The 23,017-nt window shown below is 46.7% G+C and overlaps 1 protein-coding gene across 1 annotated transcript in view; it reads left to right on the top strand.

Annotated features, from left to right (window-relative positions):
• The first annotated feature begins 11,413 nt into the window (after nt 1–11,413).
• Nucleotides 11,414–23,017, top strand: part of E2F5 (E2F transcription factor 5) — a 40,158-nt gene continuing 28,554 nt past the window's right edge. The window contains exon 1 of the mRNA XM_040431987.1: nt 11,414–11,679. Within this exon, the coding sequence (XP_040287921.1) occupies nt 11,566–11,679 (114 nt within the window). The 5' untranslated portion in view covers nt 11,414–11,565. The remainder of the gene's footprint in view (nt 11,680–23,017) is intronic.

The raw sequence follows: 23,017 nt of genomic DNA, 5'->3' as shown, positions 1-23,017 counted from the left end.
TGAGCATGGGAGTCATTCATATAAAGGTCTGATCTGGGGTCTTATTGAGGTCTGAATATGGGTCATTCACATGGAGGTCTTGTTAGGGGACTTATTAACATTGGGGGTCTGTTCTGAGGTCTGATGAAAAACCTAGGGGCATCTTATGGGCAGTTGCGTCTTATAGGGCAAAAAAATATGGAAATGTTCCCCCTCCCCCTGTAGTACCAGTATATAATGCAACCCACCCACCCCATGCCGATTTATATATAAACATTAAAAAATAATACTCCCCTGACTACCACAGATTTTCCGGTCTGTGGCCCGATTTGATGCATCCTGGTGCAGGTGGATCAGATATCACTACGGCCTCCTGCGCGGGGTCTCACGTTATTTAGACCAGCTGAATTTTCTTCCCAGCTTTCCCCTACATAATTTTCAATATTAAATGGGCTGTGAGAAAGTACAACTTGTCCTGCAGAAAATAAGCACTCATACAGCTTTGTGAATTGAAAAATAAAGTTACGGCTCTGGGAACACAGGGATTGAAAAATGAAAATATATAAATTTTAAAAAATGGGGGGGAAATGGCCTGGTTATGAAAGGGTTAATGAAAAGTTGGGGCTTTATCAGTATTCTGAAGAGACTTAATACCCAAGATTCTCTAAAAGAATTGCAATGCTTCCAACATCTCAATTTTGAACTTAGGGGGTCATTTATGAAACAGAAATACGCCTATATTAGGTCCGCATCCTATCCGCAAAAAAAAAACCAGAATGGACACGGAAACAAACAATGTTCATGTGCATGTAGCCTTGGGCATCATTCACACAACAGTTATTTTGGTGCGGCTCGGATGCGGACCCATTCACTTCAATGGGGCCTCACAAGATGCGGACAGCACTGCGTGTGCTGTCCGCATCCGTTGCTCTGTTCCGTGGTCCGCAAAAAAAAAAAAAAAAATATATATATATATATATATATATATATATATACTGTATATATATAACCTGTCCTATTCTCGTCCGTTTATATTAATTGTGGAACGCACACGGACACCATCCGCAATTTGCGGACCACAAAACACACAAGCCTTAGGGCTCATGCACACGAACGTATTTTCTTTCCGCTTCCGTTCAGGTTTTTTTGCGGAACCATTCACTTCAATGGGGCTGTAGAAAATACATAAGTTACTCCGTGTGCATTCCGTTTCCGCATGGCCATTCTGCAAAAAAGTAGTGCATGTCCTATTATTGTCAGCAATTCATGGTCCGAGGCCCCATTCAAGTCAACGGGTCCCCAAAAAATACGGAACACACACGGAACACATCCATATTTTGCTGATCCATACTGTAGAAATGCTATGCCCAGCCCATATTGCTCATGTGTTTGGTGATTAATAAGTTACTGTTTCTGTATACGATCCACACAAAAAAATTATCAAATACGGAAACCATACGGATGTGTTTTGCGCAATAACGGAACAGTAGAGGACTTAAATCAGAGAAAAAAAACAAAACTCAGATACGGAACTGATCAGTGAAAACAGTCCACAAAACAACAACGATTGTGTGCATGAGCCCTTAGGGTCCATTTACACGTCTGTATGAGTTTTGCGAATCCACAAAACACGGACACCGGCAATGTGCGTTCCGCATTTTGCGGACCACACATCGCCGGCACTCTCATAGAAAATGCCTTTTCTTGTCTGCAATTGTGGACAAGAATAGGACAGGTTCTATTTTTTTGCGGAATGGAAGTGCGGATGCGGACAGCACATTCCGGCCCCATTGAAAATCTGCAGAACACAGATGGCGTCCATGTGCGTTCCGCAATTTGCGGAACAGCACGGACAGCCATTGATATAACTGCCTATTCTTGTCCGCAAAAAGGACAGGTTATAGTTTTTTTTGCGGACCACGGATGCGGACAGCACACGGAGTGCTGTCCGCATCTTTTGCGGCCCCATTGAAGTGAATGGGTCCGCATCCAAGTCGCAAAAACTGGGGCTCGGATGCGGACCAAAACAACGGTCGTGTGCATGAGGCCTTAGTCAGATGGCTCAGCCAACCTTCTACAGAATGTATCAAGAGACTCAGATCTGTCCACTTTCATAATCCAGAGCAGGCCTTATTGCTTGGGAGAAACTAGAACAAACCTATGGCAGTCCTGAAACCATGGAGAATGCTTTGTTCAAATGTCTTCAAGATTTTCAAAAAGCAGACAAAGATAATGAGAGATTCTTAGAGCTCAGTGATCTACTCCTTGAGCTCCAGCTGGACAAGGCAGATACTCAACTACCTGGCCACAGTTACCTGGACACCACTCTTGGGGTAAGGCCTCATGCACACGGCTGTGAGCGGTCCATGGTATCCTGGCCTGGCATCCTGCTGAGAGCAGGAGCGCATGGCGTCATTGGTTGCTATGACGCCGTGCGCTTCATGCCGCCGCTGCACTACAGTAATACACTCTTATAGATCATCAGCAGGATGCCAGGCCGGGATACCACGGACCGCTCACGGCCGTGTGCATGAGGCCTAAACCGAATAGTTTCCCAGTTGAAATACAATATTCAAGAAAAGTAGACTACGTTCGGGTAGGGTTGCCACCTTTCCTTCAAGCCAAACCCGAACAAAGGTGGAACGCATCGTGGCCAGAAGTTGCGTTCCACGGGCCGGAAGTGGGTCCAGCTGTGGAGCGCAACCTTTAACTGAGGAACGGGCCAAGCAGACAGGATATCAGAGAGGACAGTGGAACGGGCCAAGCAGACAGGATATCAGAGAGGACAGTGGAACGGGCCAAGCAGACAGGATATCAGAGAGGACAGTGGGGTAAAAGGAAACACAAGGAGGAACAATAGTAAAAGAAAACATTTAAAGGAGGGAGGGAGTGTCTGAAGACAGCGCCGCCCTGCGCTAGCATCACAGCTGATCGCCCGCAGTGACAGCTGATCGTCCCCGCTGCTGACACCTCATCGCCGCCGCTCACCGCCAGCTGTCAGGTGTACAAGTCTGCAGTTTGAATCCTGTGCCCAGGTCTGAGAAAGGCTTGTACCCGGGCACAGGATTACAAACCCGGACTGTCCGGGTCATTCCCGTACGGGTGGCAACCCTACGTTCGGGTCAAGATATAAAAGGCTATATCAAATCTCCCTTCCTCCATTTTCCTACTTTTGTGAGCTCACAAGAAACATTGCTAAAGTCCAAAAATGATCCAAGCTTCTCCTAAGGTCAGCCTGGTAGTCCTGCTCCTAAGTATGACAGCCCACACTAACAACAGAAACAGCAGAGGTCCAGTGTCATTGAAACAAACTCATGTTCTTCCCACATCCAAATGAGTTCCAGACAAGTGAAACTAAGGTGAAAAAACAAACTAAACCCTTAGGCTGGTTTCACATGGGCGTTGCGGAAAAAGATGCGGGTGCGTTGCGGGAACATGCGCGACTTTTCCGCGCGAGTGCAAAACATTGTAATGTGTTTTGCACGCGCATGAGAAAAATCGGCATGTTTGGTACCCAAACCCGAACTTCTTCACAGAAGTTCAGGTTTGGGATGGGTGTTGTGTAGATTGTATTATTTTCCCTTATAACATGGTTATAAGGGAAAATAATAGCATTATTAATACAGAATATATAGTACAATAGGGCTGGAGGGGTTAAAAAAATAATAATAATAATTTAACTCACCTTAATCCACTTGTTCGCGCAGCCCGGCTTCTCTTCTTTCTTCAGGACCTGGGTAAAAGACCTTTGAGGACATCACTGCGCTCATTACATGGTCCATCACATGATCCATCACCATGGTGATGGATCATGTGACGGACCGTGTGATGAGTGCAGTGACGTCACCACAGGTCCTTTTCCTGTGCACAGCAAAGATGCAGACAGAAGAGAAGCCGGGCTTCGCAAACAAGTGGATTAAGGTGAGTTAAATATTATAATTTTTAACCCCTCCATCCCTATTATACTATATATTCTGTATTAAGAATGCTATTATTTTCCCTTATAACCATGTTATAAGGGAAAATAATAATGATCGGGTCCCCATCCCGATAGTCTTCTAGCAACCGTGCGTGAAAATCGCACCGCATCCGCACTTGCTTGCGGATGCTTGCGATTTTCACGCAGCCCTATTCACTTCTATGGGGCCTGCGTTAAGTGAAAAACATAGAGCATGCTGCAATTTTCACGCAACGCACAAGTGATGCGTGAAAATCACCGCTCATGTGCACAGCCCCATAGAAATAAATTGGTCCGGATTTAGTGTGGGGGTGCAATGCGTTCACCTCACGCATTGCACCTGCGCGGAAATCTCGCCTGTGTGAAAGGACACAAACTTTTTTTTCCCCCGTTTTTTGCGTTCAGTATACGGAACCATTCACTTCAATGGATCCACAAAAAAAAAAAAAATTGTACTCCGTATGCCTTGCGTTTCCGTATTTCCGTTCAAAGATAGGACATGTCCTATTATTGTTCGCATAATGGACAAGGATAGTACTGTTCTATCGGGCCAGCTGTCCCGTTTCACAAAAAAATGAATGCAAATGGACGTCATCCGTATTTTTTGCGGATCCGTTTTTTGTGGATTGCAAAATACTGAAAAAGCCATACGGTCGTGTGCAAGAGGCCTTAAAAGGGAACCTATCACATTGAACATGGTGTAGAGCTGCAGGCACCATGTTATCGAGCAGGAGAAGCCGAAAAGACAGATACAGTTTTGTGGGAAAAGTACAGCCTGTAATTTATACATTTAAGTTCCTGCTCATTCTGGACTTTCAAGTCAAGGAGGCGGCCCGGTCAGTGACTGGCGTCGAGGAGGCGGCCCTGTCAGTGACTGGCGTCTAGGAGGCGGCCCTGTCAGTGACTGGCGTCAAGGAGGCGGCCCCGTCAGTGACTGGCGTCGAGGAGGCGGCCCCGTCAGTGACTGACGTCAAGGAGGCGGCCCCGTCAGTGACTGACGTCAAGGAGGCGGCCCCGTCAGTGACTGGCGTCGAGGAGGCGGCCCCGTCAGTGACTGGCGTCGAGGAGGCGGCCCCGTCAGTGACTGGCGTCGAGGAGGCGGCCCTGTCAGTGACTGGCGTCGAGGAGGCGGCCCCGTCAGTGACTGGCATCGAGGAGGCGACTGACAGCTATCTGTGTATACACAGTCATAGAGGGAAGACTGTCAATCACCGATAAAACCTCTTTCTCGACTTAAAAGCCCAAAAGGAGCAGGAAATTAAGTTTTACAGAATTTTTTCCCACAAATCTTCAGATCAATCTGCTCAGCTCCTCCTGCTGTATAACATGCGGCCTGCCAGCACACAGCACTGTGTTCATTGTAACAGGTTCCATTTAAAGGCGTTGTCTCACTTCTCATGTAGAGAGAGTTAATACAAGGCCCTTACTAATGTATTGCGATTGTCCATATTGCCTCCTTTGTGTAACGGAAGGGGAGAGCGTGCACAGCCCTGAGCTCAACCCACACCTCTGTCCCTGCCTACTTGCACAGTCCGCCCTAGACAACAGTGTACAACTGGACGACGTTCCCTAAACTGGAGTACGTGCAAGGGAACAATGAAACTGGAGAAAATAATAAAGTGACAGGCAGGCACGGAGGGCTAAATACACAAAAAAAAACGCAAATATAAGCAGCGGTCAAAATACAGGACGAAAGATACATATAAAAAAAGTAAGCAAGGTCAAAACAAGCCGAGGTCAGTACCAGGAGGTCACATCAATACGGAGGAAACAGCGGAGCCGAGGTCAAGGTACAATGCAAACCAATACAGAGCACTTGGTAAATGAAAAGACCTTATTCACAGGCAACCTGTGGCCACCACGCTGTCCGTTTAAATAGTCCTGGCTGGCGTCACGTGACTCACAGCAGCCCAACTCAGCCGAGCACCGATCATCATTATCAGCGCTGGGCTCTCCTGCAGCTTGCCTGCTGTCCCTCATTACGTCCCTGTCCCTCTCCTTGCGCAGGGTGCCAGCAGTGCTGCAAAGGAAGTGCGCGTCGCCGGCCCCTAATTACACTTGATTTTTTTTTTTTTTTATTAATTACATTATTTGGGGGAAAGGGGGTGATTTGAATTTTTTAAATAATAAAAAAAAAAAATGTTTACACTATTTTATAGTTCTCATGGGGAATTAACATAAGCAATCTTCAAATCACTTCTCTCATACACTGCAATGCATCAGCATTGGGGTATATGGCCTCTTTCACACGAACGATACAGATTGGCTCCGGATGCGTTCAGTGAAACTCGCCCCATTTTGCAAGAAAGTTCAGTCAGTTTTGTCTGCAATTACATTCAGTTTTTTCCGCCCGAGTGCAATGCGTTTTTCACGCGTGTGATAAAAAAACGGAAGGTTTACAAATAACATCTCCTGACAACCATCAGTGAAAACTGCATTGTACCCGCACTTGCTTCCGATGCGTTTTTCACTGAAGCCCCATTCACTTCTATGGGGCCAGGGCTGCGTGAAAAACGCACATGAACATGCTGCGTTTTTGACGCAACACAGAACTGATGCGTAAAAAAAAAGCTCATGTACACAGACCCATTGAAATAAATGGGTCAGTTTCAGTGCGGGTGCAATGCGTTCACGTCATGCTTTGCACCCGCACGGAAAACTCGCTCATGTGAAAGGGGCCTATGAGAATTTGAATGTATTCCTATAGAGCCCTGCCACAGGCAGGGGCTCCATAGGAATTAATGTGCGGCAGCTTCAGTTCATTCCGGAAGACTGAAGCTGCCGCACAATGCATCCGGCTCCCCCGATCCTCGCCAGGGCGAGCCGGAGCACGCTTGACCACAGCATCTGAAGGGTTAAAAGTCAGTGATAGGTGTTACCGCCAGTTTCGGACTTTTGTATGAAACAGCAGGTACCCAGCGTGGGAGCTGGCGCAATGTTTAAAGTCCCGGCCATCGCCGCACATGTACGCCGCTGGTCAGGAAGGGGTTAAATGGCTGCTTAATAAAGACCAATTGAAAAAAATTATTTTAACCCCAAAGGAGTAAAATGCAAAAATATTATAAAAATTCACTCCTGAAGGTGTTCATAGCCTTTAATTGCCTACGTCACAAATCCTTAGGCCCCTTGTAGACGAATGTCGCGGATTATGTCTGGATGTGTTGCGGATGCGTTCCGGGAAAATTGCGCGATTCTGCAAGCAAGTTCAGTGAGTTTTGTCTGCGACGGTGTTCCATTGTTCAGTTATTTCCGTGTGAGTGCAATGCGTTTAATGCGTTTTTCACGCGCATGATAAAAAACGGAATGTTTACTAACAACATCTCTTAGCAACCATCCGTGAAAATCACATCGCATCCGCATTTGCTTGCGGATGCAATGCGTTTTTCACTGAAGCCCCATTCCCTTTTATGGGGCCAGGGCTGCGTGAAAAACACAGAATATAGAACATGCTGCAATTTTTACGCAACGCAGAACTGATGCGTGAAAAAAAAACCCGCCCATGTACACAAACACATGGAAATGAACGGGTCAGGATTCAGTGCGGGTGCTATGCGTTCACCTCACACATGGCGCGGAAAACTCGCTCATGTGAAAGGGGCCTTAGGAGGTTTCTGAAAATAGATGAAAGTCCTAGGGGCACATTTATTAAGACCGGCGTTTTAGACGGCGTTCTTCTTAATAAGGCCCTGCGTTGGCGGTAGATCTGCCGAAGTTATGTACATCTTATCTACATAACTTTGGCAGATCCACCGCCACTTCTAATTTTAAGACAGCTTCCTGCGCATGCACATGGCCGTTGATTGGACGTTCCGTGCATTGGAGACCGCAATTTGGCGCTCCACAGTGCACGGGCAACATCCGCGCGGATTCCGCAGACAGACCCAATCCATTCAACTTGAATGGGTCCGTGGTCCGTCCGCACCGCAAAAATGTAGTGTATGCACTACTTTTTTGCGGTGCGGAGGCACGGATAGAAAGCCAGACCAGTCTTAGTGAATATGAACTTGCTGTTCTGATAAAGAACCACTAGAGGTCAGACTAATAACAATACGCCTACTGTAATTTATGAAGTGCTTGATAAATAATCAGCAAAGGAAAGACAGGTGAAGTGAATAATCCCGTCTAATTGAAAGCCTAAAAACAAGCCAGCTTGATAAATGTGCCCCACTGTGTATTGGGGGGCACTCGGGAAGGAGAGACAATTCGGGAGAGTTACTAATAAACACACTCATTTTTTTGCCATGGTTGTGTTAAATGTAAGTTTATTCTGAACTTTTAGGGACATGTCTTGTTTATTTTAACCCCATAGTGACCACCCATACATGTTTTTACGGTGGTCACTAAGGGGCCTTAGGCTGGGCTGCTGCTTTTTTACGGTGGCCCAGTCTAAGCGCTGCACGGGTACCCGGCTCTCACATGAAAGCCGCGGCCATGCTCTAACAGCCCGAACCGGCAGGAGTGCCGATCCGGGCTGTTTAACACTTTATGGCGCCCACCGCATGTAATGTGCTGACAGAGGGAGCGGACTCCGTGCCGATGTGTGTGAAGTCTGCCTGGGGTCTGATGTAGGCCCCAGAACAGACTTCAGTAATTTCCAGCAGGCTGCGCCTCATTTATAAAAAAAAAAAATCCCATTTAAAAAGAATTACGCTTTTTTTTTTTTTCATTGAAAATACGCTTTTCAATGAAAAAAAATTGCAAAAAAAACCTTCTGCATATGTTTGGTATTGCTGCATCCGTAACGACCCGGACTACATAAATATCATGTCAATTATCCTTTAAGGGGAAGCCGTAAAAAAAAATAATAATAATAATTGTTATTTTATTCTTACTTGCCACTGAAAAAACGTAATAACAAGCGATCAAAATGATACCAATGAAAAATACAAGTCACCCCGCAAAAATCAAGCCCTCACACAAGTCAATAAAAAGAAAAATAAAAAAGTTATGGGTCTTGGGAAGCGGCAATGCAAAAAAAAAATTTTTCTTTTCAAAAAAAGGAGTTTTATTGCAAAAAAAGTATGTATTTGGTATCACTGTAATCGTACTGACCCAGAGAATAAAGATATTATGTGATTTATACAGAAAAATGAACGCCGTATTGCTGTTTTTCCCATCTCCCTCCCAGAAAGAGTTAAAAAAGTTAATCAGAAAGTTATGTGTACCCCAAAATGGCGCCATTAAAAACTACAACTTGTCCCGCAAAAAACAAGCCTTCATAAAGCTATATAGATGGAGAAATAAAAAAGTTATAGCTCTCGGAACGCGACGATGAAAAAAGGAAGAAAAACGCTTGGTCAGTGTAGCCCAAAACCGGCTGGTCTTTAAGGGGTTAATGACTGGGCGATTTTTTTTCCATTTTCTATTCCCAGTCTTCCCAAAGCCATAACTTCTTTTTTTTTTTTTCCCCCATTCACATAGTCGGATGAGGGCTTGGCTTTCCATTTGTGGTCGCGTACAATGGGGCACATTCACTAAGCTCGCCTTTTTATTTGGAGTAAAGTATTAGAACGAAGTTTTATGCGAATCGACTTCGGATGTTTTCGATTGGCTCATCCCTAATGACAATCTCTTTCTAAGGACTCATGCACACATGTGCTGGTCGGGCCCGTGCTGTGGACCGCAATGCAGGGCACTGACCGCGGGGCAGCCGCATAAGGATCGCAGACGCATTCACTTCAATGGGGTCCGTGATCCGCACCGCAAAACAGTTGTGCATGCACTACTTTTTTGCGGTACGGACAGAAAACTCACGGAAGCACTGCGTAGTGCCTCCATTCCGCACCGCCCGGATTGCGGACCCATTCACACACAGCCGGTGCCCGTGTATTGCAGATCGGCTGTTTGCGGGCCGTGTGCATGAGCCCTAAGAAAGCTACAGCCAGCCCCGCACCTCACATGGAGCCAGAGATGTTCCCATTCACTGCTCCAATTGTTCTGCAAAATTTATATCAAGCTGGCAGCTCAGGGGCGTCTTTTCTGCTGCAGCTCAGGGGGCGTCTTTTCTGCTGCAGATCAGGAGGCGTGTCCTTTCTGCTGCAGATCAGGATGCGGGTCCTTTCTGCTGCAGCTCAGGATGCGGGTTATTTCTGCTGCAGCTCAGGAGGCGTGTCCTTTCTGCTGCAGCTCAGGAGGCGTGACCTTTCTGTTGCAGCTCAGGAGGCGTGACCTTTCTGCTGCAGCTCAGGAGGCGTGCTCTTTCTGCTGCAGCTCAGGAGGCGTGTCCTTTCTGCTGCAGATAAGGAGGCGTTTCCTTTCTGCTGCAGATAAGGAGGCGTGTCCTTTCTGCTGCAGCTCAGGAGGCGTGTCCTTTCTGCTGCAGCTCAGGAGGCGTGCTCTTTCTGCTGCAGCTCAAGGGGGCGTGTCCTTTCTGCTGCAGCTCAGGGGGCGTGTCCTTTCTGCTGCAGCTCATGGGGCGTGCCCTTTCTGCTGCAGCTCATGGGGTGTGTCCTTTCTGCTGCAGCTCAGGAGGCGTGACCTTTCTGTCGCAGCTCAGGGGGCGTGCCCTTTCTGCTGCAGCTCAGGGGACGTGTCCTTTCTGTCGCAGCTCAGGGGGCGTGTCCTTTCCCCTGCAGCTCAGGGGGCGTGTCCTTTCTGTTGCAGCTCATGGGGTGTGTCCTTTCTGCTGCAGCTCAGGGGACGTGTCCTTTCTGTTGCAGCTTTCTCCCTATCACAACTCAGGAGGCAGCTAAAGGATGAAACGGAGCATGTGCGGCCATCTCAGTGAGCCAAAGAAATTAGAATACAAACAGCAGGTGGCGCTGTACAGATACATTTTATTGAATTTTAAATGGCTATGTGCCATGTGTGTGTCCCATATACCCTGGCACATAGAGGACGTCCTATACACCTACAGTATGTACATTAGACCCATCCTCTCCCTGCCAGGGTCCCTTCAACACCTTCACTGCTAGCTAACTTCATAGCACTTGTCAGCTCTCGCTGGGAGCTGTAGTTCCACAGTAACTAGACTGGGGGCCACCGTTTTATAGATGCCCCCTCGTGCCCTGTTCACACTACAGCGTCCACGCCGCACACATCACACTCGGACCCATGGCGGGCCACATCCAGCTGAAGAACACGTGCATTTGTGTTGTTCTCTTCCTCAGCCTGAGCCAATGGTAGCAGCTTCCCCAACTGCCCCTAGACGCTGATTGGTCGAATCTGTCTGACGTCATTACCATAGAGCGTAAGCCACTGGATAAAACTAGAGTCCATCTTGGAAATGGGAAACCATATCCGTATGTCATTAAAAAAAAAAGTACAGTATCTGGTTTGCTTTTTATAAATGACGTGAGCGGTGCTGGGGCGTCTATTGGTCACAGCAATACAGAGAATGGAAATGTCTCTCAATTGTTATGATAGCGTTTCTGGATTATTGCCCTCATCCAATATGGCCGCACAGGTCTCACTTGAGGGGCCGGGCCACTTAAATATGTCACTGTGTGGTACCATTTTTTTCCCCTTCTGGTTTCTGTCTCCCGGGCAACGCTGCGACCAGACGTCATTTCCCGTGTGATCGCGTCTCTCGTGGTGCTCCGCGTGTTCCGTGGAGAGTCCCCGGTGTTACCTGGCAGAGGGGGCGGGCGGGCTTCACAGGCCTGCCCCCGGTATCACGGGCCGTTAGTATGGCGGAGCCGGCGGGGGTGTCCAGCAGGCATGAGAAGAGTCTGGGGCTGCTCACCAGCAAGTTCGTGTCCCTTCTGCAGGAAGCGAAAGACGGGGTGCTGGACCTGAAAGTGGTGAGTGACAGAAGCCCCGGTAACCGGGTGAGGTCGCCAGGCACGTGCATGCTCCTCTGCCCGGTAAGATGGCTGACAGTGCAGGCTAATATACTTCCTTGGCGTTTTCACGATTATTCCTTGTTGTCAGTGAATGGAAACCTGTCCTGATCCCTCAGGTGTGCAGCTAAAAGGCCAAATTCTATCCCTCTAGAAAATGGGAGTTGGCTGGCGCTAAGAGCAGCGGTTGTGTGGTGGTGTGCGCTGGGCCGTGCGTCATTCATAATATTGACCTTCTTTCTTCTGATTGATGGGTGTTGGATGTTTATCACCTATCTGTCAGGTAAGTGTCACTGACCTACCCGCCAGTTCCCTTTATTTATGGCAAAGTCTCAGGCTAGTGTGAACAGAGCCTTACCTTGTGAGTGCGTTCCTCATCCAGCGCCTCTATAAGGCCGGGAATCGCTCGGTTTTTGTCCAGCGCATATTTGCCGGATCTCTGCTGGACTCCTATAGGCCTTTCACACGAGCGAGTTTTCCGCGCGTTGTGTGACGTGAACGCATAGCACCCGCACTGAATCCGGACCCATTCATTTCAATGGGTCTGTGTACATGAGCGGTTTTTATCACGCATCACTTGTGCATTGCATGAAAATCGCAGCATGTTCTATATTCTGTGTTTTTTTTTTTTGTTTTTTTTTTCACGCAGGCCTGGCCCCATAGAAGTGAATGGGGCTTTAGTGAAAAACGCATTGCGTCCGGAAGCAAGTGCGGGTACAGTGCGGTTTTCACTGATGGTTGCTAGGAGATGTTGTTTGTAAACCTTCAGGTTTTTTTTATCACATGCGTGAAAAACGCATCAAAACTCATTGCGCTCGCGCAGAAAAAATGAACGACTGAACGCAATCGCAGACAAAACGGACCGAACTTGCTTGCAAAATGGTGCGAGTTTTACTGAACGCATCCTGACCTAATCTGTATCGGGTCCGGCTGGCGATAGTGTCCGAGAATGCCGGCGGGCTGTTCTCTGCCTAAACCAGCCTAAGGCTACCCGCCAGTGTAGGATCACAGACAGAAAATCCGCACAGGGTTCTGCGCGTTCGTTACAGCAGTTTTTGATGCGGTTTTGCTGCAGATCGCGCCCCTTACAGTGAAAAGGCTGAAACCCGCACAAACAGTGGACACGCTGATGATTAGGGCCCGGCACAGCCGGTCAATATCCGCGCGGAAGGGAAAAGCAAAGTGGAGATGAGCTTTGTCTTGGGCTTCTTTCACACTAGTGTCTCTATTTTCTGTTATTGCGATCTGTCAGGGTCGCAATACCGGAAAAAAACGCTTCCTTTTTGTCCCCGTTCATTGTCAATGTGGACAAAACGGAACAGAATTCTCCAAAATGAATTCCGTTCAATTCTCATACCAGAGAGAAAACAGCAGCATGCTGCGGTTTGCTTTCTGTCCTGACATACGGAGCGAGACGGATCCGTCATGACCCACAATGCAAGTCACTGGGGACGGATCCGTTTTCTCTGACAGAATAGAAAACTGATCTGTCCCCCATTGACTTTCAATGGAGTTCATGACAGATGCTGACGGTTGTATTATCAGTAACGGAAGCAGTAATACCGCTAGTGTGAGGGCAGCCTCATCCCGTATGCTTTGTTGCTCCTGTATTAGGCCGAATGGTATCCCGGCCTGGCTGAGAGCAGGAGCGCACGGCGTCATTGGTTGCTCGGACGAGTGTATTACTGTAGTACCGCGGCGGCATGAAGCGTACCGCCTAAGGCCTCATGCACACGGCCGTGGTCCGTGGTAACCCGGCCGGGATTCCTTCTGACAGCAGGAGCGCACGGCGTCATTGGTTGCTTTGACGCCGTGCGCTTCATTCTGCCACTGCTGTACAGTAATACACTCGTATGATCTATACCAGTGTATCACTGTACAGCAGCGGCGGCATGAAGCGCACGGCGTCAAAGCAACCAATGACGCCGTGCGCTCCTGCTGTCAGAAGGAATCCTGGCCGGGTTACCACGGTCCGCTCTCGTGTGCATGAGGCCTTAGGCGGTAGATTTTCCTGATGAGATTTTGCGTTTCGGTAGCCCGAGGGCGGTTTCACTCAGCGAATATTGCAGAGGCCAAATCCACCGTGTGTTCTGTGTCAGCCGTGGTTTTATTTTGGTTTCAGTGCCGCCGACGCGCCTGCAGTTTGGTGGACTCAAGCAGAGCTAATCGGTGAGGCTAGCTGCACACTAGCGGTAAGAGATCCGGCGTTACTGGACGCTACTGGGATGTTTGCCTGCCCTGTTAACTATAATGGGGTCCGGCCATTAACTGGCAAACATGCCGGGATTGAGGCGGAAACCAACGCTGCGTGTAGCGGTTTCTCTCCGGCTGACTGCTGGGAAGTGATCCCTCAACATGCGGTGGTCTCTTCTGACCCATCGTCGGTGCTCTCCAGACTCCACCTACACAATCCCACCAGAGCGGCCACGTCTCCGGTAAGGGCTGCATTAGGTGCTGTTCTATGTAAGGACTTAGTTATCTGCTTATTGTTCTCAAATCTTCATCTCCTCTTATCTTGGATGACCTCTTGGGGCCTTGGAACCGATTACTCCAGTTACAATGGTCGTCCTAAAACCGATTAATATTGTATATTGTGTGCCTGAAGGCCACACCGCGTATGTGAGGGCAGCCGTAGCGGACACCTCACTAAGGAAGAAGGTGCCTTTTCATAGCGCGTCCTCCTCCCATTATAAACAGCGGGGGGCACATTTAGCGCTGCTGCTGGCAGCCTTTTCGCTCAGAATCCTTTCCTGAATTCTGCCTGCAGAAACCCCCTGTGACCGGTGCTTAAGGGTCCGCAGGTCGCAGAAAACATTGCCCATGTATCTCGCCCGCCTGTATTAAAAGGGGCGACATCTGCAGTGAAAACCAATGACAGAACTGGATTGTGATGACGACCTATCCTCTGGATCTGATCAGCCGGGGTCCGACACCCCATGTAGCTGGACAACCCCTTTAAAGTGTCGCAAATCGGCCTCTAAAAGTTGCACATTCTGCTGCTTTGGGACGGCCAATAAAATTTTGCAAATAGCTATAAAAAGTCACATTTTTAGCATTAAAAAGACTCAACATTGTCAAAAAAAAGTTTATATTTAGCACAGACACTTTTTAAAAATGAGGTGAAACGTATCGCTACTTCCGGCACGTGGTGATTGATAAGAGTCCCGCCATGAGTGAAGCAAACGCACAGCCCGCACTGAATCCTGACCGCTTCGTTTCTACGGGTCTGCGCACATGAACATCCGTTTTTACACCTCATCTGAGTTCAGGAAAAGTCGCAGCATGTTCTATATTGTGCGTTTTACACGCGGCCCTGGTTCCATAGAAGGGAATGGGGCTGGGTGAAAATCGGAAGACATCCGGATGCTTTTCACTGATTGCTGGGGGATATTAAAGGGGTTGTCTCACTTCAGCAAACGACATCATGTAGACAATGTAGGGTTTTCCGAGAGTTACTGATACTGGATAGGTCAATAGTATCTAATCGGTGGGGGTCCGACACCTGGCACCCCCGCCAATCGGATGTTGGAGAAGGCAGCGGGCTTCTCCAGCTTAATAGGCCATGTGACATCACATTCATCAGTCACATGGCGTAGGTGCAGTGAATGGGGCGGAGCGCAATACCAAGCACAGCCACTATACAATGTACGGCGCTGTGCTGATTTGCCAGGGTCCCGGTTACAAGGCACTTACTAATGTATTGTGATTGTCCATATTGCCTCCTTTGCTGGCTTTTTTTAATCGCATTATACACTACTCGTTTCCATGGTTACAACCATCCTGCAATCCAGCACCGGTGGCCGTGCTTGCACACTGCAGGAAAAAGCACCAGCCTATCGGATTTGAGCTGCAGCGGTGGTCATAACCCCTGGATACGAGCAGTGTATAATGTGATGGAAAAATGAATCCAGCCAGCAAAGGAAGCAATATGGACAATGACAAGTGCCTTGTAATAACTTTCTCTACATGATAAGTGCCATTTGCTGAAGTGAAACAACCCCTTTAAGGGCTCATGCACACGACCCATATGTATTTTGGGGTCCACAAAAAAGGAACCGCAAAAAATACGGATGACATCCGCAAAATACGGAATGCACACGGAACAGAACAGCTGGCCCTTCATAGAACAGTACTGTCCTTGTCCGCAATGCGAACAATAATAGGAAATGTTCTATTTTTTTTTTTGCGGAACAGAAATACGGACATACGGAAATGGAATACACACAGAGTAACTTCCTTTTTTTTTAGTTTTGCATACGGTCCGCAAAAAAAACGGAATGGACACGGAAAGAAAATACGTTTGTGTGTATACTTCAGTTTTTCTTCACACACGTCAAAAACGCAGCAAAAACTGATTGCATCCACGTGGAAAGAACTGAAACGCTGAAGGAAAGCGGCGATAAAACTGATTAAACGTAGAAAATGGTTGGTGTTTCCCTGGACAGACTCTGACACAATCCGTCACGCTCGTGTGAAAGAGGCCGAAGGGTTTCATACACGGGGGTTTTTGGCATTTTTACTATTTATTGCAGCATTTTTTTATTTTTTTTTATGTTGCGAAATGTTACTTTTACAGATGAGTGAATTTCATGTTATGAAATTTGTTCACGCTTCGTTTGGTGTTAATAGCAGAATTGCGTTATGGATTCCGTTACCACGGACCATAACGCAATTCTATGACTGAATGAAGGAGAGGACTCCCCTGCATAACGGAAACGGGACGGATCCGTTTTGCAGCCCATAGACTTCTATTACGACGGAATGAATAACTTAATGCCTCTAAAGACATTCCGTCATAGAATTGCGTTATGGTCCGTGGTAACGGAATCCATAATGCAATTCACCTTTTACCACCCAACGAAGTGTGAACGAAATCTTTAGTGCAATAAATGGGTTATCCAATGACTGATGTAAGAATTGAACATCCGACATCATATAGGACATGACAACCTCTTTCTAAGGCTACATGCACATGACCGTATGTATTTTCCGGTCCACCAAAAATACGGATGATCCATTAATTTCTATGGGATCACCGCAACTCTGCGATCCTGGCCGCGACCAGTGCAGACGTAACCCAACTGCCACAGCTTCAGACCATATGGCACAACAAAACACACAGCAGGTGGCGCTATACAGATACATTTTATTGAATAGCTCACTGCCTATACTACATGTACGGCATTATGCGCCTACATTTGTATGGAGTGGACTCTGCAGTGATCCCGCTTTATATGCGGCGGGTGCCAGCTATATAACCGTGTCGTGTTCAATGCTGATCGCAGTGTCTGTGGAGAGGGATGCAGCTCCCGCTGCCTTCCAATCGGTTACCATGGCAGCCTGGACGCTGCTGAAGCCTTCCGAGGCTGCCATGGTAAGGACCCTGCTAAACTGTGCACAAGACACAGCTCAGCAGGGACAGTGTCAGAATCCTATTCAGGCCTCATGCACACGGCCGTTGCCCGGCCATGGCTGTATTGCGGTGAATGGGTCCGCAATCCGGAGCTGCAGTGCGGAACGGAAGCACTGCTGAGAGCTTCCGTGGTGTTTCTGTTCGTGCCTCCGCACCGCAGAAAAATAGAACTTGTTCTATGTTTTTGCAGTGTGGACTGATCACAGACCCATTGAAGTTGAATGGGTCTCGATCCGTCCCAGCCACCGCACGGAATGTGCATGAGGCCTCACCCTAAGGCTACATAAACACACGAACATTGTTTGTTTCCGTGTCCGTTCCGTTTTTTTGCAGATAGGATGCAGACCCATTTATTTCAATGGGTCCGCAAAAAATGCGGACAGCACACCGTGTGCTAACTACATCCGTATGTCCGTTCTGTAGCCCCTCAAAAAAATGTCCTATTCTTGTCCATTTTAGGCATTGTTACAATGGGTCCGCAAAAAAAAACGAATGCATATGGTCGTGTGCATGTAGCCTAATAGATCTCTATTGGGCCTCTTGCACACGACCGTATGCCCTCCGAGACATACGGTCCGTGAGTAGACCATATGTCCTGGCGCGGCATGCATTGGGAGCACACAGCATCATAGGTTACAATATCATATGAGTGCAGGACAATAGTCCCGCGGGCGGCCCGATGCGCACAGTATCATAGTAACCTATGATGCTGTGCGCACGATGTATGCCGCTCACGGGACCGTATGTCTCGGAGGGCATACGGTTGTGTGCAAGAGGCCTTGGAGACTAGGACAAGCGATCAAAAAATCCCAGGTTCCCGTGAGGGGACTAATGGTTATTAAGTAAAAAAAGGACCAAAAACACCAAATAATAAAGTTTAAATCACCCCCTTTCCCAATTATACATGTAAAAATAAGTAAACAATAAAAAATAAACATTTTAGTTATCACCGCTTCCAAAAATGGCTGAACTATTAAAATATTTTTTGTTTAATTTCCTGTGCGGGCAGTGCCAAAAAAAAAAAAAAATTGATTCACCATTTTTTTTTGTCATCTTGTCGTCCAAATTATAATTATTTTTTTTGTAATTAACCACTTACCGTCACGCTAACGCCGAAAGGCGTCATTTCTGCGGCGCTCCCAGGTCACACTAACGCCAATAGGCGTCATCTCGCGTGAGCCGAGATTTCCTGTGAACGCGCGCACAGGAACGGAAGGTAAGAGAGTTGATCTCCAGCCTGCCAGCGGCGATCGTTCGCTGGCAGGCTGGAGATGTGTTTTTTTTTAACCCCTAACAGGTATATTAGACGCTGTTTTGATAACAGCGTCTAATATACCTGCTACCTGGTCCTCTGGTGGTCCCCTTTGTTTGGATCGACCACCAGAGGACACAGGTAGCTCAGTAAAGTAGCACCAAGCACCACACTACACTACACCCCCCCCCCCCCCCGTCACTTATTAACCCCTTATTAGCCCCTGATCACCCCATATAGACTCCCTGATTACCCCCCTGTCATTGATTACCCCCCTGTCATTGATTACCCCCCTGTAAAGCTCCATTCAGACGTCCGCATGATTTTTACGGATCCACTGATAGATGGATCGGATCCGCAAAACGCATCCGGACGTCTGAATGAAGCCTTACAGGGGCGTGATCAATGACTGTGGTGATCACCCCATATAGACTCCCTGATCACCCCCCTGTCATTGATTACCCCCCTGTAAAGCTCCATTCAGACGTCCGCATGATTTTTACGGATCCACTGATAGATGGATCGGATCCGCAAAACGCATCCGGACGTCTGAATGAAGCCTTACAGGGGCGTAATCAATGACTGTGGTGATCACCCCATATAGACTCCCTGATTACCCCCCTGTCATTGATTACCCCCCTGTCATTGATTACCCCCCTGTAAAGCTCCATTCAGACGTCCGCATGATTTTTACGGATCCACTGATAGATGGATCGGATCCGCAAAACGCATCCGGACGTCTGAATGAAGCCTTACAGGGGCATGATCAATGACTGTGGTGATCACCCCATATAGACTCCCTGATCACCCCCCTGTCATTGATTACCCCCCTGTCATTGATTACCCCCCTGTCATTGATTACCCCCCTGTCATTGATTACCCCCCTGTCATTGATTACCCCCCTGTCATTGATTACCCCCCTGTCATTGATTACCCCCCTGTCATTGATCTACCCCCCTGTCATTGATCACCCCCCCCCCCCTGTCATTGATCACCCCCCCCCCTGTCATTGATCACCCCCCCCCCCCCTGTCATTGATCACCCCCCCCCCTGTCATTGATCACCCCCCCCCCTGTCATTGATCACCCCCCCCCCTGTCATTGATCACCCTCTGTAAGGCTCCAGACATTTTTTTGGCCCAAGTTAGCGGAATTTTTTATTTTTTTTTCTTACAAAGTCTCATATTCCACTAACTTGTGTCAAAAAATAAAATCTCACATGAACTCACCATACCCCTCACGGAAACCAAATGCGTAAAATTTTTTAGACATTTATATTCCAGACTTCTTCTCACGCTTTAGGGCCCCTAGAATGCCAGGGCAGTATAAATACCCCACATGTGACCCCATTTCGGAAAGAAGACACCCCCAGGTATTCCGTGAGGGGCATATTGAGTCCATGAAAGATTGAAATTTTTGTCCCAAGTTAGCGGAACGGGAGACTTTGTGAGAAAAAAATTAAAAATATCAATTTCCGCTAACTTGTGCCAAAAAAAAAAAATTTCTATGAACTCGCCATGCCCCTCATTGAATACCTTGGGGTGTCTTCTTTCCAAAATGGGGTCACATGTGGGGTATTTATACTGCCCTGGCATTCTAGGGGCCCCAAAGCGTGAGAAGAAGTCTGGTATCCATATGTCTAAAAATGCCCTCCTAAAAGGAATTTGGGCACCTTTGCGCATCTAGGCTTCAAAAAAGTGTCACACATCTGGTATCGCCGTACTCAGGAGAAGTTGGGGAATGTGTTTTGGGGTGTCATTTTACATATACCCATGCTGGGTGAGAGAAATATCTTGGTCAAATGCCAACTTTGTATAAAAAAATGGGAAAAGTTGTCTTTTGCCAAGATATTTATCTCACCCAGCAAGGGTATATGTAAAATGACACCCCAAAACACATTCCCCAACTTCTCCTGAATACGGCGATACCACATGTGTGACACTTTTTTGCAGCCTAGGTGGGCAAAGGGGCCCATATTCCAAAGAGCACCTTTAGGATTTCACAGGTCATTTACCTACTTACCACACATTAGGGCCCCTGTAAAATGCCAGGGCAGTGTAACTACCCCACAAGTGACCCCATTTTGGAAAGAAGACACCCCAAGGTATTCCGTGAGAAGCATGGCGAGTTCCTAGAATTTTTTATTTTTTGTCACAAGTTAGTGGAAAATGCTGTTTTTTTTGTTTTTGTTTTTTTTTCATACAAAGTCTCATATTCCACTAACTTGTGACAAACAATAAAAACTTCCATGAACTCACTATGCCCATCAACGAATACCTTGGGGTCTCTTCTTTCCAAAATGGGGTCACTTGTGGGGTAGTTATACTGCCCTGGCATTCTAGGGGCCCAAATGTGTGGTAAGGAGTTTGAAATCAAATTCTGTAAAAAATGACCTGTGAAATCCGAAAGGTGCTCTTTGGAATATGGGCCCCTTTGCCCACCTAGGCTGCAAAAAAGTGTCACACATCTGGTATCCCCGTACTCAGGAGAAGGTGGGGAATGTGTTTTGGGGTGTCATTTTACATATACCCCTGCTGGGTGAGAGAAATATCTTGGCAAAAGACAACTTTTCCCATTTTTTTATACAAAGTTGGCATTTGACCAAGATATTTATCTCACCCAGCATGGGTATATGTAAAAAGACACCCCAAAACACATTCCTCAACTTCTCCTGAGTACGGCGATACCAGATGTGTGACACTTTTTTGCAGCCTAGGTGGGCAAAAGGGCCCATATTCCAAAGAGCACCTTTCGGATTTCACAGGTCATTTTTTACAGAATTTGATTTCAAACTCCTTACCACACATTCGGGCCCCTAGAATGCCAGGGCAGTATAACTACCCCACAAGTGACCCCATTTTGGAAAGAAGAGACCCCAAGGTATTCGCTGATGGGCATAGTGAGTTCATGGAAGTTTTTATTTTTTGTCACAAGTTAGTGGAATATGAGACTTTGTATGAAAAAAATAAAAAATAAAATAATCATCATTTTCCACTAACTTGTGACAAAAAATAAAAAATTCTAGGAACTTGCCATGCCCCTCACGGAATACCTTGGGGTGTCTTCTTTCCAAAATGGGGTCACTTGTGGGGTAGTTATACTGCCCTGGCATTCTAGGGGCCCGAATGTGTGGTAAGGAGTTTGAAATCAAATTCTGTAAAAAATGACCTGTGAAATCCGAAAGGTGCTCTTTGGAATATGGGCCCTTTTGCCCACCTAGGCTGCAAAAAAGTGTCACACATCTGGTATCGCCGTACTCAGGAGAAGTTGAGGAATGTGTTTTGGGGTGTCTTTTTACATATACCCATGCTGGGTGAGATAAATATCTTGGTCAAATGCCAACTTTGTATAAAAAAATGGGAAAAGTTGTCTTTTGCCAAGATATTTCTCTCACCCAGCAGGGGTATATGTAAAATGACACCCCAAAACACATTCCCCACCTTCTCCTGAGTACGGGGATACCAGATGTGTGACACTTTTTTGCAGCCTAGGTGGGCAAAGGGGCCCATATTCCAAAGAGCACCTTTCGGATTTCACAGGTCATTTTTTACAGAATTTGATTTCAAACTCCATACCACACATTTGGGCCCCTAGAATGCCAGGGCAGTATAACTACCCCACAAGTGACCCCATTTTGGAAAGAAGAGACCCCAAGGTATTTCGTGATGGGCATAGTGAGTTCATAGAAGTTTTTATTTTTTGTCACAAGTTAGTGGAATATGAGACTTGGTAAGAAAAAAATAAATAAATAATAAATCATCATTTCCCGCTAACTTGTGACAAAAAATAAAAAGTTCTATGAACTCACTATGCCCATCAGCGAATACCTTAGGGTGTGTACTTTCCGAAATGGGGTCATTTGTGGGGTGTTTCTACTGTCTGGCCATTGTAGAACCTCAGGAAACATGACAGGTGCTCAGAAAGTCAGAGCTGCTTCAAAAAGCGGAAATTCACATTTTTGTACCATAGTTTGTAAACGCTATAACTTTTACCCAAACCATTTTTTTTTTACCCAAACATTTTTTTTTTATCAAAGACATGTAGAACTATAAATTTAGAGCAAAATTTCTATATGGATCTCGTTTTTTTTGCAAAATTTTACAACTGAAAGTGAAAAATGTCATTTTTTTGCAAGAAAATCGTTAAATTTCGATTAATAACAAAAAAAGTAAAAATGTCAGCAGCAATGAAATACCACCAAATGAAAGCTCTATTAGTGAGAAGAAAAGGAGGTAAAATTCATTTGGGTGGTAAGTTGCATGACCGAGCAATAAACGGTGAAAGTAGTGTAGTGCAGAATTGTAAAAAAGGGCCTGGTCTTTAGGGGGGTATAAACCTGTGGTCCTTAAGTGGTTAAACAAAGTAAAAACTATTGTATCGCCGTAATCGTATTGAGCTGCAGAATGAGGGCGTCATGTCATTTTTAGCGCACAGTGCTTATGAAAACGTGTAGAAATCTGAGTCTCTCTTCCTTCGGGGATTCACGTCCCCACTTATCCCTTGGTTGAAGTTGATGGACTTATGTCTTTTTTTTTTTTTCAAGCTTATTAACTATGTAACTATGTAACAGTCAATGCCGTAATGTCAAACCCAAAAAACTTGGCAGAATTGTTTTTTTTTTTTTTTTCAATTTTA

This window comes from Bufo bufo, chromosome 5 (genome assembly GCF_905171765.1).
Source record: "Bufo bufo chromosome 5, aBufBuf1.1, whole genome shotgun sequence".
NCBI lineage: Eukaryota > Metazoa > Chordata > Amphibia > Anura > Bufonidae > Bufo > Bufo bufo.
Note: the sequence above shows the minus strand (reverse complement) of the source record. Positions and strands in the feature narration are given on the sequence as shown.